At 33.6% G+C, this 15,706-nt stretch overlaps 2 protein-coding genes and 1 non-coding gene across 3 annotated transcripts; 2 read left to right on the plus strand and 1 right to left on the minus strand.

The window, feature by feature from the left end:
• Positions 1–2,975: 2,975 nt before the first annotated feature.
• On the plus strand, positions 2,976–3,048 carry TRNAA-UGC. The gene has a single exon. It is a non-coding gene; the product is annotated as a tRNA-Ala (tRNA).
• A 425-nt stretch (positions 3,049–3,473) lies between these two features.
• On the plus strand, positions 3,474–6,121 carry LOC106764454 (peroxidase 45-like). The gene is made up of 4 exons (XM_014648738.2): positions 3,474–4,043; positions 4,154–4,351; positions 4,686–4,851; positions 5,077–6,121. Exons 1-4 carry the CDS (start codon positions 3,834–3,836, stop codon positions 5,481–5,483), a joined length of 981 nt encoding a protein of 326 aa, XP_014504224.1. The 5' UTR covers positions 3,474–3,833; the 3' UTR covers positions 5,484–6,121.
• Positions 6,120–9,222, minus strand: LOC106764152 (protein DSS1 HOMOLOG ON CHROMOSOME V-like). Its single transcript, XM_014648383.2, has 3 exons — positions 9,096–9,222; positions 8,848–8,952; positions 6,120–6,400 (listed from the first exon to the last, which is right to left on the minus strand). The coding sequence occupies exons 2-3, from the start codon at positions 8,936–8,938 to the stop codon at positions 6,270–6,272; spliced, it is 222 nt and encodes a 73-aa protein (XP_014503869.1). The 5' UTR covers positions 8,939–8,952; positions 9,096–9,222; the 3' UTR covers positions 6,120–6,269.
• Positions 9,223–15,706: the final 6,484 nt, after the last annotated feature.

Consider the following 15,706-nt stretch of genomic DNA (forward strand, 5'->3'; position numbering starts at 1 on the left):
ACATATAAGGATCCTATAATTCTTCCTCTATTAAAGGAATGACAAGTGCAAAAATCTGCACAAATTATAATAATATCTAAATTATAACTAACACAATATTTGATTGTTTAATATCCGTTAATAGAATATTTGACATATGTTAACAACAATTTGTTAATCTCGCTTAACGAGTATATTTATTCACTTAGTAAGTAGTGTCTAAATGCACACTCGCCTAGCAAGATTATCATGTAACCCATAGGCTTAAATTCTTATAAAAGTCACCTAACCATTGCCAATTCAGTGAGTTCTCTGACTTTGGTTTCGCCTAGCGAGTATATTCTTGCCCAACGAGTTTGCATAATTCTGTAGAACATAATTTTGCAGAATTATGCCAATCCAGCTCTACAAATTCAGTCCAAGAGCCAACACAAATGTCCAATTCAAATTTCACCACTTTTAATTATTCAAACAACAACATCTACAATACCAATAAGGAAATATCCTCAATTTCATCATGCAATTCAAGTATATCAATTTGTAACCCTAATTTCAATTTCATTCACCAATTCTTATTCACACAGCTCAATCATATAGGAAAAACACCATACAAACATACAATTAACACTTACAATGTATCAATCACATGAAAATTATGCAATTAGCTTCCTTTGCCCGAGAGACTGATAAACCTTCTCTAAGGAATCCAAAATCCCTTCTAGCTTACAATATGTCCTATCTATACCTAGAAATAACACAAACACAATTAAGACACACCATTAGAACCATTGATCAATAGAGGCTCATATAGAAAACTCAAACATTACATATGAGCCAAAAGGTTCACCTGTAGAGAAAGAACAAATAAACAAAGAAAATGATTGAAACTTAACTTACACGAACAAAGAAACTGATCGATTCAAATTGAAGATTTCATCACAAGATTCAAACTTACGATCTTAATTCTTCAATTAGACGAGCAGAGAGGAAGAAGTCTTAGAGAGAAGTCAGAGAACTCTAGAAAAATGGTTTCTAGAGAGATTATGTGTTTTAAAATCAAAAAACTCGTTCATATATTTATACTAAAACCTTTTAATATTAAAATAATCTATTCCCACTAGTTTTAAATCATTACCACTTCTACAATGTCAATTTCTAGGTTTTTACATTCTCCCTAACAAGAAAAACTTTTGTTTTTGTCCTCGAAAGTTCACTCATTGTGTAAAAAGAAAAGTATGCTTTCCTCATTTCTCTTATAACAACCACCAAGACTTGATCGAGTTACTGTCTATAACACCTTAACTAATTGAAAAACTTGCTTGCATTCCAAACGTAATTATCAACCTCAATCTAAGATTGAATGTTCCTTTATGTCTAACAAACAATTGTATCTAATATACTAAATTCTCCTTCCATACACTCTCTAAACTTCATTTTTCCAAATCATTATCATGTAACCACCCCTTAACAACATATCATTTGAACTTGAAATCACTACCTTAATCAATACCTAGCTGCTCCAATCTACTTCAAACTAGTGAATTGAATCTCTCTTCTATTTAAGCTTCTACTATTACTTTCTCACTTCAAGGTTGACACCACAATAGAAAACTATAGTTCACTTAATCTCTTTCATATCTTGTTCAACTTTCCTTCCTTGCACAACTCCACATTGCTAGCTCTTGATGATCACTAAACACCTTTATCTAATCCTCACAAAGAAGACATCTCCATTGTTTTAAAGAACTCCCTAACGCACTAACCACCAAGTCCTTAGTTAACTCTTCTCATGAATCTCGTACTTATCGAAAAACATAACTTACAACCATTTCGTTGTGCCACTCTGATCCAGACACATTCCTACTTCTAGTATATTAAGTCACAAAAGACCTTAAAGGCTTTCATGTGCCAAGAATTATTCGAACTAAAGTGTCAATCAAACTCTTCTTTAATATCTTGAAATCCTTTTTTCACGCTTCTTTGTGTACTTCAAAAGGATTATCTTTTTATGTCAGTTGTGGCGAGAAAAGGCCGTCCTTGAGAAATCTTTTTCAAGACTTATATAAACTTGCAAACCCTATAATTCCCTTTCTCATAGATAACATTAACACCTCCTTTCCTCAATATTGTATCCACTCATTAGAACTACCTTAGCCAAAATTCACACTTGAACGAATTGACATACACTTCCTTCTCCTTCAAGATCTACTAAACTTTGTAGATTACCATGATGACACATAAGGACTACACCACTGCTTTTCTAACAGCTCCTTTACCTACTTCTCCTACTCCACGTTATCAATAAAAACCATCTAATAAGGAACAATTAACATTAGTTCTACTCTAGACACAAATGCAATAGTGAATCTCACCACTCCTAGGTGGTAGTCTTAGTATCTGCTTTGAAACACATCTAAAACAAAATCTTCCACCTTTTACGATCCATTGCGTTTGTGCTTCACTAACCTTTTCCAAACAAAACTCACCCACATAACACTATAAACTTTCTTTTCAGCATGATTCACACTCAATGCACATCCAATGACTTACCCTTTTAAATCATAGAACAACATTTCTTTGGTACCATGCATACTTCCACTAGTCGAAGTTGTCCCAAAACATCTGTTTCAAACTCTAACTCCCTTACAAATAACCATCTTGTTTACACGTACAAGAAACACAAAGGAGTGTGTTGTTTAAACCAAACCCAAAATGCTGAACACAACCACCATTTATGTAACATACATGTTAAACACGATTATTTGTACTAACAACTCATATTACATATTGCAAACACCTTTCCAACTATTTTAAACCTTTACGCTTTTTTTTTTTTTTGTTGATTATGTTTTGAATTTACTAGTTGCACTTCCTCACAAGAATAATATTACGATATTAAAAACAAAAACACGAACCCAAAATCATCCTAACAAAATTCTATTTTCAAATTAAATTATTAAGCTTTGAAAAATAGTTATTGAGCTAAATATTTAATTGGGGATGTAGCTCAAATGGTAGAGCGCTCGCTTTGCATGCGAGAGGCACGGGGTTCGATCCCCCGCATCTCCATTTTTCATTAAAATTTTGTTTCTTTTACAGAAATTAAAGGATATTGAGATTTTAAAATCGAATAAAAATCCAGTTTTATTATGTTGAATTCTTTAGAGCATTCAGTTGTTTCCTGGCTTATAAAATAACAGTAGTTGTTCCTACCATGTGACAAGTTTTTCAAAATTAAGTTAGATGATCATAATCCAAAATTGAAAGAAAAAGAAGCAATGATGGTGGGGAACACATGGCTAAGTAGAGCGTGATATTCTTCCATTAATTTTGAAGTGAGTTAGTGCAGTAAATACCCAAATAAAGTAAAGAATTGACGTGGATATCATATGCTCTATACACGAGAAAACAACAATACAAAGGAACTTACGTAAATCATTAGCCAAATGGCAACATTTGAGATTTTTGTGCATACAGACACCATCTCATTTCTTGCAGGAATCCAATTTCATAACTAAAATATAGAAAAGCATCAAAAACATTATGTGAGGGACAGCTTAACTTTTTGTTATATACTATGTGCACTTTTAATAAACAACTTGTTTCACCACTCCTACATGCAACCTCTTCAACACATTATAATCTGAGCAATTCAGTGAGATATTCTAAAATCACTCAACACTTTTCCAAAAGTACTTCTCCTTGGTGTCTACCTCTTGTTCTGTTTCTTTCAAATTTAACACATTGGATTCTTCAAAGAAAAGAGAGAGAGATGTTTGTCCTTTGACTATTTAAGGATGCAAGCACTAAACCAAATGTAATATTCCAGACACTAGAACTGCAACAAAGTGAAAATGAGTTCTCAAAGCCTCATTTTGCATGCTAATGTGTTTCTTCTTCTGCTTATAGCTGGTTGTCATGCTCAACTTCGAGTTGACTACTACAGAAACACATGTCCAAATGTTGAATCGATTGTTCGGAGAGCAGTTGAGATGAAACTTCAGCAGACAGATGTGACAGTTCCTGCTACACTTAGGCTGTTCTTCCATGATTGTTTTGTTAGGGTCAGCACTGTTATAACTCATTATCTCCATCTTTTTTTCCTTTGCAGGCACCATATTGGCAATAACAGTTGATACTAAAACTTGATTCTATTTTTGTGCATGTTGAACAGGGGTGTGATGCTTCTGTGATGCTAGCTTCAACAAACCACACATCTGAGAAGGATGATCCTATAGATCTTTCACTAGCTGGTGATGGATTTGACACTGTGATCAAAGCCAAGGCTGCAGTTGACAGTGTACCTGGCTGCCAGAATAAGGTTTCATGTTCTGACATTTTGGCAATGGCAACTAGGGATGTCATAGCTCTGGTAATTATAATAAGCTATAGCTTTTGCAATACAACTTCTAATCAAAATTCATAAATTGTATCATTTGTAAAGTAAGTTCAATCCTAGTATAGCACTTGTCTATACAATGGTTAGCAGTACTATATAAATGTCACCAGAGACATAGCAAGAAGAGTTTATTACATTATATAAAGGAAGAGAGGGAGATTCAAGAGGGAATTTATTGTTACTGTTGGGATTGAATTAGACAAGTATCATATTATTTATCTTAATAGTTCCTTTTTGGTTATGTGGAAAATTATTTTATTCCTTGTACAATTAGTTGAATAGAAAATGAACATTGACTTGGTTTCAGGCAGGAGGACCATCTTATGCAGTAGAGCTGGGAAGGCTAGATGGGAGAGTCTCAACAAAAGGAAGTGTTAGACACCATATACCTGAGCCTGATTTAGAGCTAGAACAACTGAACCAAATGTTTGCTTCACATGGACTAACCCTAACTGATCTAGTTGCTCTATCAGGTATTTCATTCATAATGAACAAAATACATGTTTTTTTTCAAACATATGTTTTTCAGTAAGATGGTAAGTTTAATCAATTTTCAAACTGCATTTTAACCCCAAAATCAAGTATGAGCAGAGCAAGTACTGTGTTTTGCATCAGGTCGAAAATCTAAACCAAGCTTTATTGCAATCTTACTTTTAACATAACAGTTTCATAATATAGATTGAAATGAGTGGTTGCAGGAGCACATACCGTTGGATTCTCTCATTGCAGCCAGTTCTCTAAACGTATTTACAACTTCAAAGGAAATAAAAGCATTGATCATACACTTAATCCTGCGTATGCAATACAGCTCCAACAAGACTGTCCAAAAAATGCAGACCCCGAAACAGTGGTTCAGATGGACCCAATAACACCAAAGATATTTGATAATCAATACTACAAGAATCTTCAGCAAGGAAAAGGGCTTCTTGCTTCTGATCAAGCTTTGTTTACTCATAAAAGAACAAGAGAGCTAGTGAACTTATTTGCGTCCAACAACACACTCTTTGAAACGTCTTTTGTAAGTGCCATAACAAAGTTAGGACGAATAGGGATTAAAACAGGAAATCAGGGTGAAATCCGACGTGATTGCTCGATGGTTAACTGAGCTACTAATTGTGACCATGTTCAGATCATTGTCAAATAATCTTATTAATTTCTTCCATTTGTTTGTTTTGGGTTAATGAATACTAAAATTACAGTCAAAGTCAGCTTAGTAGAATTCTGATTCTGCAATAGTTTCAGATGAGACTAGTCATGACTTCAGTTTTCGAGTGCTTTCAATTCAATTTAATTCAAGCAAACATTTATATTTTATGTTATTACTACAACGTCATTTTCTATTGACATCAGTCCGGTTTTATTCGATCCTGTACACTTTTATCAAACACTTTCTTTTCAAACACAATTTCACTCTCACCCCTCTTACTTTGTCCACCACTGAAAACTAAAACTGAATCAAACAGATAAACTTTTATTCCTAAAGATGTGTCAAACTTGGGAGCGTTTGAAAATAACTTAAGCTTACTGAAAGAATTACTATACCCACAAAATGAAAAAGTATATGAAGTCATTTACCAAATGCTGCCTTAGTTAAATTTTTTCCAGGCTTTTCTGTTAACATTTATTCTCGTGTACGAAAACCCAGTTTGGAAGAAGTGGAAAGGCAAGAAATGAAGAATGTGCAGTCAACTGCACTTTCGGCGAGAATTGTTCATAGACAAGCACACACCCAACCCCAAAATGTCACCAAATTATGCAGAGTTCAATTTAAGTACAAATACTCAATAACTTCTACACAGATATTCAAGAACCGGAATATTATGTTCCTGTTGTGTTCCTGCTGTCTTACATTTCCTTCCTAACAAGGCATAGTTTTCAGTTATATCAGTATTTAGTTCTTCTCAGTGTTGCTCTCCAATTCCCTTCTCAATTGGAGAGAGAAATCATCACTGACATCATCGTCATCCCAATCATCCTCCCACTGTTGAGTCACTTCCTTTCCTTCCTCCTTGTCAAACCACTCTGAAAGTTGTAAAACAATATATTGCAACAGAAATAAGAAGAAACATTAGAATGACACCCTCAACAAATCAAGTTGAATATGCAGTTTCTAATCCAAATACCATCACCAGAAATGAAAGAAAACAAAATAATTCAAGCAATTACATAATATTTGCGCACTAAGTGTTCATTGTTAACGAGAAACAGGATCAGCAGCATGAAGAGCTAACTAATCACAGACCAAAGCCTCATCTCAAATCCAATGAGTATGGCTGAAAATGTTAAAGCCGAATGGAATATGCACAACATGAGTTCTAGTTCATATCAAGCACAATTTATTAAAAAAAAAGGGAACATCGTGTGTTTTGCTTCAATGTGGGGCGTACTGTACATGTACACCTAGAAATTTTAAGTGCTATTGTAGGGCGTGGGAGTTACGGGTTGCAATGTTACAATTATTAAATTGTAATTGTTGAATTGCATGAAGTCCTTTCACCCTGTCCATGTACCCACGTTGCTTGTAACTACAAAGCTCACCACCATTACATCTAATAGGGAAAGGAAATTTTAGCCCCATAACAATACCACAAGGTGCAATAGCATGCCTTAAGTGGTCCATAAATACATCTCAATCAAAAGAAATTTTCTTGAGCCCAAAATGTACACCATAACATCCACACAATCATACATAAAATAAAATGAACATCAACCAATCTTATGTAAAATAATTTTTCTGTGTAAAATAACCAAGTATTGTAGATGATTCTTTAAGTAACCAACCAAAAAAGCCCCATAGCTTTTGTATAGAAGAGGAAAACTGCCTGAATTTAGAGGATTTTGATGGCATAGAGCCAACTTTTTAAAAATATATCATAGTTATCTTGTAAGAGGAAAACTGCCTGCATTTATAGGTTTTGATGATATAGAGCCAACTTTTTAAAAATATATCATAGTTATCTTGTAAGAGGAAAACTGCCTGCCTTTATAGGTTTTGATGATATAGAGCCAACTTTTTTAAATATAATCTCTCCACTGAGACCATTGTATCAACACACACATGGTACACATCAATGATGTGAAAATCAAGATCGTAATACGGATTGTAAGATCCTCCCAAAAGACACAAAATTATACACAAAGATATACATGTGATAAAAATAACAGGGTAAGAAAAGTATCTTGTTAATGATAACAATGAACTAAGTTTAAACCAAAGGCTCAAATTCATATATCTATACGTCATAACTAAAAGATCTAAGACAACAAGGAACCAGTCAGACACCATAAAGAACATAATTAACTCACAAGCTAACCTAGCTCCTTAGAAAAGGAAAAAAAAAAAAAAAAAACTAAATCAAACATTCTGGAAAATAGGAGATGAACAAGGCTGTATAGTTTTTTGGATCCTTACAAGTGTATGCTATCCTCTAGTCAGTCCCTAAAAGCAGAAAAATTAAAACTTAGTATGTTAGAGTAAGATTCTTCATACTAGAGTTGGTTTGCTAACAAGACAGATTAAGTGATATGTCAGCTGCCACCTCGTTCTCAACTTGGCATGACAAGTAGAGATGATGCTTCACTTCATATGCCACAATGACAAACTAACTTCGTTACAAAGGACTAACGGGAAAGACAAATCTTACTTTAGAGTCCTAATTTTTGATTTAGAGGCTTTTAAGGATTAACAAGAAGATGACAAATACTTTCAAGGACTAGAAAGACTATTCAGCCAAATAAACAAAGACAGAAAACAACAAATATAGGTTTTAAAAGAAATAAACGAATCAAAGCCAAAGAGTCTGACTAATAATCGCAACAAATCCAAAGTAGAGGGAAAAAAAAAAGAGGAGTTTCATATTGCATAGAGTAGACGAGGCACCACAATAACAGAACAGAGAAGCAAGGAGAACTGCAATAAAGGAACAGACTAGCAAGGTTGAGCGCAAGCTATAGAGATGAACCACAGTGGCGGAAGCAAGCTATAGATTCTTTGCTCACAATAGTAGACTACACAAATAAAAAATCATACACAATAGTAGACTACATAAATAAAAAATCATACACAATAGTAGACTACACAAATAACAAATCATATAGCAAATAACAAAATGTACCTTCAATGCTAACATAAATTTGTGAGAAAGATCAGAAATACCTAAAAGATATTCTTTTATTTTATTATTATTGGTTTTTCTTTCAAATGCTGAATCTCCTAAAATTAATTAATTAATTAAATAATTAGCCCCAAATTCAGAGAATTATTTGTCTATGTATCATTCCATGGCAGCGCCTGTCTTTCGATGAAGTAAACTAACTAAAAAATAAAGCTTGTGAAGCATTAACTTTGATGATTCCTTACGGATCAAAACGTCGTCAGGTAGGTGATTCCAAATTCCAAATGTAAAACATTCCAGAAACAAAAATAAAAAACCTAAACAGGGTAAACGAGATTTGCGTGGAAAATTTACCTTCGTTGATTTCAAACTCTTCAAACTCATCATCGTCTTCGAAGAGGTCGATCTTGACGTCCTCGGTGGCTGCTTTTGGTTCAGTGGCCATGGATAAACCTGAATCTGCAGTTATTTCGAAGATCCATTTGATTAATTCATAAGAAAAATAAACTAATTTTGATAATAAGAAAAAAAAAAGGTAACAAAGTGAGCAATCAGACAAGAATTTAAACACAAAATGATACAGTGAAAAGGATAATACTCACGAACAATGTTGGACTGTAAACCCTATGAACAAGAAACCTTCTGTTCTTGAATCAGTAACGTGCGTTCTGAGGAAAGGTTACTCTCTTATATAATAATGAAAATTGGGTGGGAATTTAAAACAAAAAATGCATTTTTAAAATCTATACTATTATATATAAGCGTATTTTAGGTACACAATTTTTTTTTTTTTTTACTTTTGGCTCTTTAAATATATTTTTTAAACTAAAATAATTTTTATCTATTTTAATTTTTAAATGACCGTTTTATAAATTTAATTATTTTTGTATTAATTTTTTAAAATTAAAATAATTATTTATAATAAAATTATGCAAATTTATTTATTTATTTATAATAATGATAATATTTTTATCATTTTTTATTTAGCTAAAAAAATTATAAACATATACAATCAAAACATATGTTTTCACTTATTAAAAGGAAAGAAAATTTCAAAATTTTGAGCTTAAAATTCATAGTTTCGACTAAGTATATTTATGATTTCCGTAATAAAATTTATCGTTTAAATATGACTTCTGCACTAAATTATTTGTATTAGACTGATAATTCATCAACGATTTTATCTAGATTTGTAAATATAATTTTATTGTATCATATAGATTAGTTTATGTGACATCCCAATTATATTATATAATATAGAAGTCCACAATTATAATATAGAAAAGCAGTTTGAAGTAGGATGACAGTTAAATATAAGATTACAGTCATCCAAATATAACTCAAGAGTTTGAACTTCAAGTAAGAGAGGTCTAAATCTAAAACTTAGACATAAAGAGTACAACAAAGTGGTACAAAGATAAGAGTATTCGAAAATGATATCAGGTAAAAGAAAGAAATCCTAGAGAGAACTAGGCTGCAGCGTCAGCATCCTCTAGCACTTGCTTCAATGGAACATCCTAAACGAAATCTGCTCTCATCCAAGTGGATGATCATCGCAAGAGAAAACATACCCAAGCAACATACAACACAAAAGTAAGAGTGAGCAAGGTAACAAACAACCTACACAAAATACAGTCAATCAATGTCCTCATGCTTAATTAAATATAAAAAGAACAAGCAAGGCATACCAACCACACCATGCATCAAATACTCAACGTGACTCATCCAGATTTGGTATAATTGTCTAGCTATTGGTCGTCTTGCACTTGCATAGTTCAGCTGACCCATCCCCAACATTATGCAAGGTAAATCCCCCAATTTGTCTATGTCTAAACTCCAAGACTATAGACGAGGACCTCCCTCTACTCTCACCACTCACACTGTTCTTCTCTATTTGAGCATGAACAATGCTTTGAGTGTAGGGATAAACATATCATTTCAAAGCTCCCAACATTATATAGACAACAACAACATCTCTACAATCACATCCACTCATCTCACCCTGAGATGTTCAATTCACACTCAAGTTCATCAATTCACAGTCATGTTATTTCAAGTCACACGAGTCACCTAGATAGACATACATACATGACATTCGGTAGAGCAAAAACGTTAATCAATCCATATACCTTAACTAACCAATCACAAATCACCCAATTTATAACATCTCTCGCAATAAGATACGCATTGCTCAATAACATGCGTTGCTCATAAATCACAACGCTCATAGCACAATTTCAATACATTCCACACTAAATCTCAATAATAAACATTACCTTGTCACACCGTTTTACTACATTATATAAAATATTATGACTTAAAGTAAATTCCCCAAAACATATAAAATTATTACGACTTTAAACCACAAACCACAATACTTATAAATACTCAACTTTTATTATTTATTTTCTATACATGATAATTCTTCATATTAAATAATGAAAAATATTTATAGCCAAAAATTTAATCTAACGTCAAACTTAATAGTTTTAATACTTATAATATAATATAATATTATATATAATTTAACGTGTCATAACAGTAAATAATCATTTGATAAAATATTATAATATAATATACTAAGTTCATACAGCAATTTATAAGACATAGATTGTTAATTCTATAAAAAGTAACTTTAATTCTAAAGGTTATCAAACATATTCTGAACAACCAGTACCCCATTCTTACTTCAATATCAAGTTTTTAATATTAAAAGTGATCCTTACACATATTTTCTATTAACCAAAATTTTTAACATTTCAACTCCATTTAATAATATTATATATATATATATATATATATATATATATATATATATATTACACTAATCCCATAAATAGTTACGAANTAAATATATTCTTGAACAATCAATCAGAAATTTCAGAAATTCTTAATATCTCTTGTTGTGGAATAAATTCACAATATTTCAAACCAACCCCACAATAGATCTACAACCAACACAAACAAAAATCCCAAAAGAAACACAACGCTGAAAAAAAAGAAAACTTAATTAACCCCACCCCCAAACAAATATACAATATTAATAGAACCCCAGAAGTGAACAAACTAAAATCAAGTTGTAGAGAGACCTGGAATGATGGATTGATCAAAAGGGCATTAGAGAATAAGAAAATGGATAAAATCAAAGGTGGAGAGCTAAAGGTTTTGGCTTTGGTGGGTTTTGTAACAAACAGCGATAAATGGAAAACAAAAATACAATGCGCGTCTGCAAGTTGATCAAGATATTCAAATTTTCAGCAAGCAATTTAAATGAAGATCTTTATTGATTGCTTTGCATAATGTCTTGTTTGATCTCCGAACTCCATTATCAGGCTATTCGTTATGATTAGAAAAAAATAACTTGATACTAAAATGAAATTTACACTTCCAAATGAACAAAAAAACAGATCTTTGCAAGTTTACAAATATTATTATGTACAAGTTTGCATTGAGAGAGAAAAATCAATAAAATAAATATTGAATATGGAAACCATAACAAATCCTGATTAACAGAACAGACATATGAAAGGTTTTCAAATCACAGGTCTAATTTCTATGAATATTAGAGAAAACAAAGTATGGAAAAAATTACGTAAGAAACACATGTAGTCATTCAAGGCCTCAGTGGTCTGCACAACCCCTTTCTAAGATTGTGGCACTTAAATTGAGTAAAATCATCTTCTATGAAGCCATGTATAAACCTTTTTCATTACAAGATTTAAACATAAACACAACTATATTAAGTTGTCCTCTGCTCATTAGACTAGGAACAAGAGGAACCACGTAAATTTGTCAAATAAATTACAGAAACATGAATATATTGGCAGAATTGACAATATAAAAGAAGCCTCCAAAACATGTAGTAGGGCTCAATATCAATTGATCAAAAGAAAAGACAGTGTGACTGTATGCACATTTAAAAACGAAAATTTGATGCATAGCTATGCTAGATCAGCTATGAGCAGGCACAAATAAACAAGCCAACAAAATCCAGAAAATAAAAAAAAAAAGCAAAAAGAAAGTTAATTAACAAGGCCAGATCGTAGGTGGAACTTTGTAGGCTTGGGTCGTTGAACTGGCTTCATAGTCAAAAGATGGCAAGTATAAACTGACAAAAAAAAAACAAATAACCTATTAAAAATTGTCCCCTTCATTAACATTAGCTTTCTAAGATGAACTTTTATTTAATATACCAATCCAAATTTTGTATCTATCTTCTTGTATGCCAATATGTATACAATAGGTTTAAACCATTTAGGCGTCCCTATTTTCATTCGGTCCTCCCACTTTGGTCCCCTTCTTTTAAACGTTCCCAATTGAGTCCTCAAAACTGCTAATTTGAAGCAATTCAGCCCCTGCCGTTAAAAATCGTTAATGGTCGTTTAAGTATTGATGATGTGGCATTAAAAATGAATTTTATATTAAAATTTATTAATAAATATTCGTGTAATCAGATTTTAGAAGGGCAAAGTGGGAACACGAAACACTTTCTTCTTCCTCACATTCTCGCTCCTGCGTTTTGGCGTTTTGGTTCTTTGAAACTACCGCAAGGGTTCTCCTGCCACCAAGTCAAGGTTGTCGCCGGTAGCGTCGAACGCAGTCACAAGCTTTGCCGATCACCGTACCAAGTTCTATTTTCCTCCTTTCTTCTCTCTCTACGAGAACAGCCACTCATCGAGCTAATGGCGTTTCGCCGGAAACAAACCCAGGGGAATAGTTTCCTTCGTCAACCTCTGATCCGGCATGGTTCGAAAGCAAGAGTTTCCCTTTTCTCCCTCTCTCCTATTCGAATTCAAAATCAACGCCGCCGGCAAAGCCAGACAACGCCGCTGACTCTCACCCTGTTTCTGTGCTTTTGATTGGGTTTGGGTTTTTGGTTATGACTATGTGTTGCAGGAAAATGGGTATCGGTCTCTATTTTTGGTGGTGTTGCTTATTGAAGAATGAAGTTGGAGTTGAAGGTAAGAATGAGATTCTGTTGTGTGTGGTTTGTGTGGGTTCTCGTAGGCAGAGAAGCACAGTGGTGGTGCGAATGGCCAACGGCGACGTTCCGATGAACGAGAAACGTTCCTCGCTCTCCCTCCTCAAGAACGACAACCGCGTGTTGTCTGATGCCGGACAGAGCAGTGCTAAGCCACCACCATTTCAATCTCTCGGAAACCAAAAAGGAAAACAAAAAAGAAAAAGAAAAAAGGGAACCCCAATCTGGAAGTGAAGGACATGGGGGAAACAGGGGAAGAAATGAAAAAGGGTTTCCCCATTTAAAAACCCTAAGGATTTTATTTCCAGGAAGGGGGTGAAAGCCATGTCCTTGTAGCCCTTGTCTTCAGCTCAACTCTACGAGCCTTCAAATTCATGCGGACATCAATTTTCACCTGTTCAAAAATGGGAGTATAGATATCCATCCAAGCTTTCTTGAGAAGGGTGTAACGATGAGGTGGAACATTCATCCAAGATGGTGCACACCTCCAAAATGGAATGAGCCCATAATCTTTTTTCGAAGCTTCCCCCGTTATCCCATTCCTAAAAGTAAATAAATGTGTTAAAGGATAGCTGCTGTGACCGTGAGCCTCTGCTTCCAATTTCAAATCAAAGCAAAAATCAATTTGATTGTGGTGCTTTCCTTTTTTTTTTCAAGCAATTAAACGCGTCTTTGATAAGTTCATTCCCCAAGGCCCTGCTGGATGAAGATGTGAAGGAGTGTAGGCCGTGACCTTCTCATTTTGTTCTGGTCTGGATGGAGATTTTTATCACATTTAGCCTTCCTTTTCTTTTAAGAGAAAGGCTTTGATCGCAGCCATGGAAAGAGAATGTGGAGGAAGAAGAAAGTTTTTCTTATTTCCACTTTGCCCTTCTAAAATCCTGAAAACACGAATATTCATTAAAAATTTTTAATATAAAATTCATTTTTAATGCCATGTCATCAATACTTAAACGGCCGTTAACGATTTTTAATGGTAGGGGCTGAATTGCTTCAAATTAGCAGTTTTGAGGACTCAATTAGAAAAGTTTAAAAAAAGGGGACCAAAGTGGGAGGACCGAACGAAAATAGGGACGCCTAAATGGTTTAAACCTATACAGTATTACAGAATCTAGTATATCATAATATAATCAATTACCCAAAACAATTCAACATCAATTTAACAATTATTTCGTACTTAAATCATCAATACCCATATGACTAGAAAGGAATAACAAGAAACATATCATTCATCACACACACAATTAAACATACTAAATAGCTCCCCTTACCTGGAAATTTCACAGCTCTATACCAAAGCTTGGTTCTACAGTATCCCGGGTCACACCGAACTTAGACTGCACCCTATAGACCACAAAACTATGATCAAGAATAGTTCTTAGAGCTACTGTTGAACAGAGATTGGAAGGACATAAAGGAAAGACACATGCATCAACAGAACTGTTGCATGCTCAAAACCCTAGAAGCCTAAGGAAAGGGGGAAACAACTTACCGGCGAAATAACGAGAACCCAATCGGTTCAAGTCAAAGCTCTTGACGTTGCAGACGCTTAGGCACTTCCTAAACGAACATGCAATGGGTCAGCGAGCTTGGAGGTTAGAGAGAAGGCAGGGGTTTTTTAGAACTCAGTCTTTCTAGAGAGAGGATCATTCTAAAAGGAAAAATTGGTTCTGTTTTCTTTTCAAGAGCTCAGCATAATTATAAAGCTATTTTCCTTATTACTAAAATACCCACCTCTTTTAACTTAATTAACTTTTTATCCATATTTTCTTTTAATATAATTTTTATATATATAATCAGGTCCTTACATTCTCTCCAACATAAAAATTTTTGTCCTCGAAAATTGTACTTACCAGAGAATAGGAACACCCTACTCTCATTACCTTCTCTAGTACAATCACCCACTTTGACTAAGATGCTACTCCCCAACGACTTAAACCCATACCCATATCCCTATCCCTAATCCTAAATCTCAAATTCCAAACCTTAACTATAAATCTCAACTATAAATCTCAAACAATAAACCCTAAACTCCAAATATAAAACCCCAAACCCAAAGCATAATAAAAATATCCACTTTTGTTTCCAAACAAATTCGAACACAAGCACTTCAATCATACAAACAACCACACAAACAAGCACACAACCATAACTAAGCCAAACTTTTTTCATTGATATTATATTTAATATGTATTTAACATATCTTATTTTATCTATTTAAATTTTTAACTT

Source organism: Vigna radiata, chromosome 6, assembly GCF_000741045.1.
Source record: "Vigna radiata var. radiata cultivar VC1973A chromosome 6, Vradiata_ver6, whole genome shotgun sequence".
In the NCBI taxonomy this organism is placed as follows: domain Eukaryota; kingdom Viridiplantae; phylum Streptophyta; class Magnoliopsida; order Fabales; family Fabaceae; genus Vigna; species Vigna radiata.

Bases quoted from the DNA above. Each gene is read 5' to 3' on its own strand.
- LOC106764152 (XM_014648383.2), bottom strand. From the start codon at position 8,938: ATGGCCACTGAACCAAAAGCAGCCACCGAGGACGTCAAGATCGACCTC. The intron at 6,401-8,847 runs GTAAATTTTCCA...TACAACTTTCAG, and splicing joins AGAGTTTGAAATCAACGAAG to AGTGGTTTGACAAGGAGGAA.
- LOC106764454 (XM_014648738.2), top strand. From the start codon at position 3,834: ATGAGTTCTCAAAGCCTCATTTTGCATGCTAATGTGTTTCTTCTTCTG. The intron at 4,044-4,153 runs GTCAGCACTGTT...CATGTTGAACAG, and splicing joins TCCATGATTGTTTTGTTAGG to GGGTGTGATGCTTCTGTGAT. The intron at 4,852-5,076 runs GTATTTCATTCA...GAGTGGTTGCAG, and splicing joins TGATCTAGTTGCTCTATCAG to GAGCACATACCGTTGGATTC.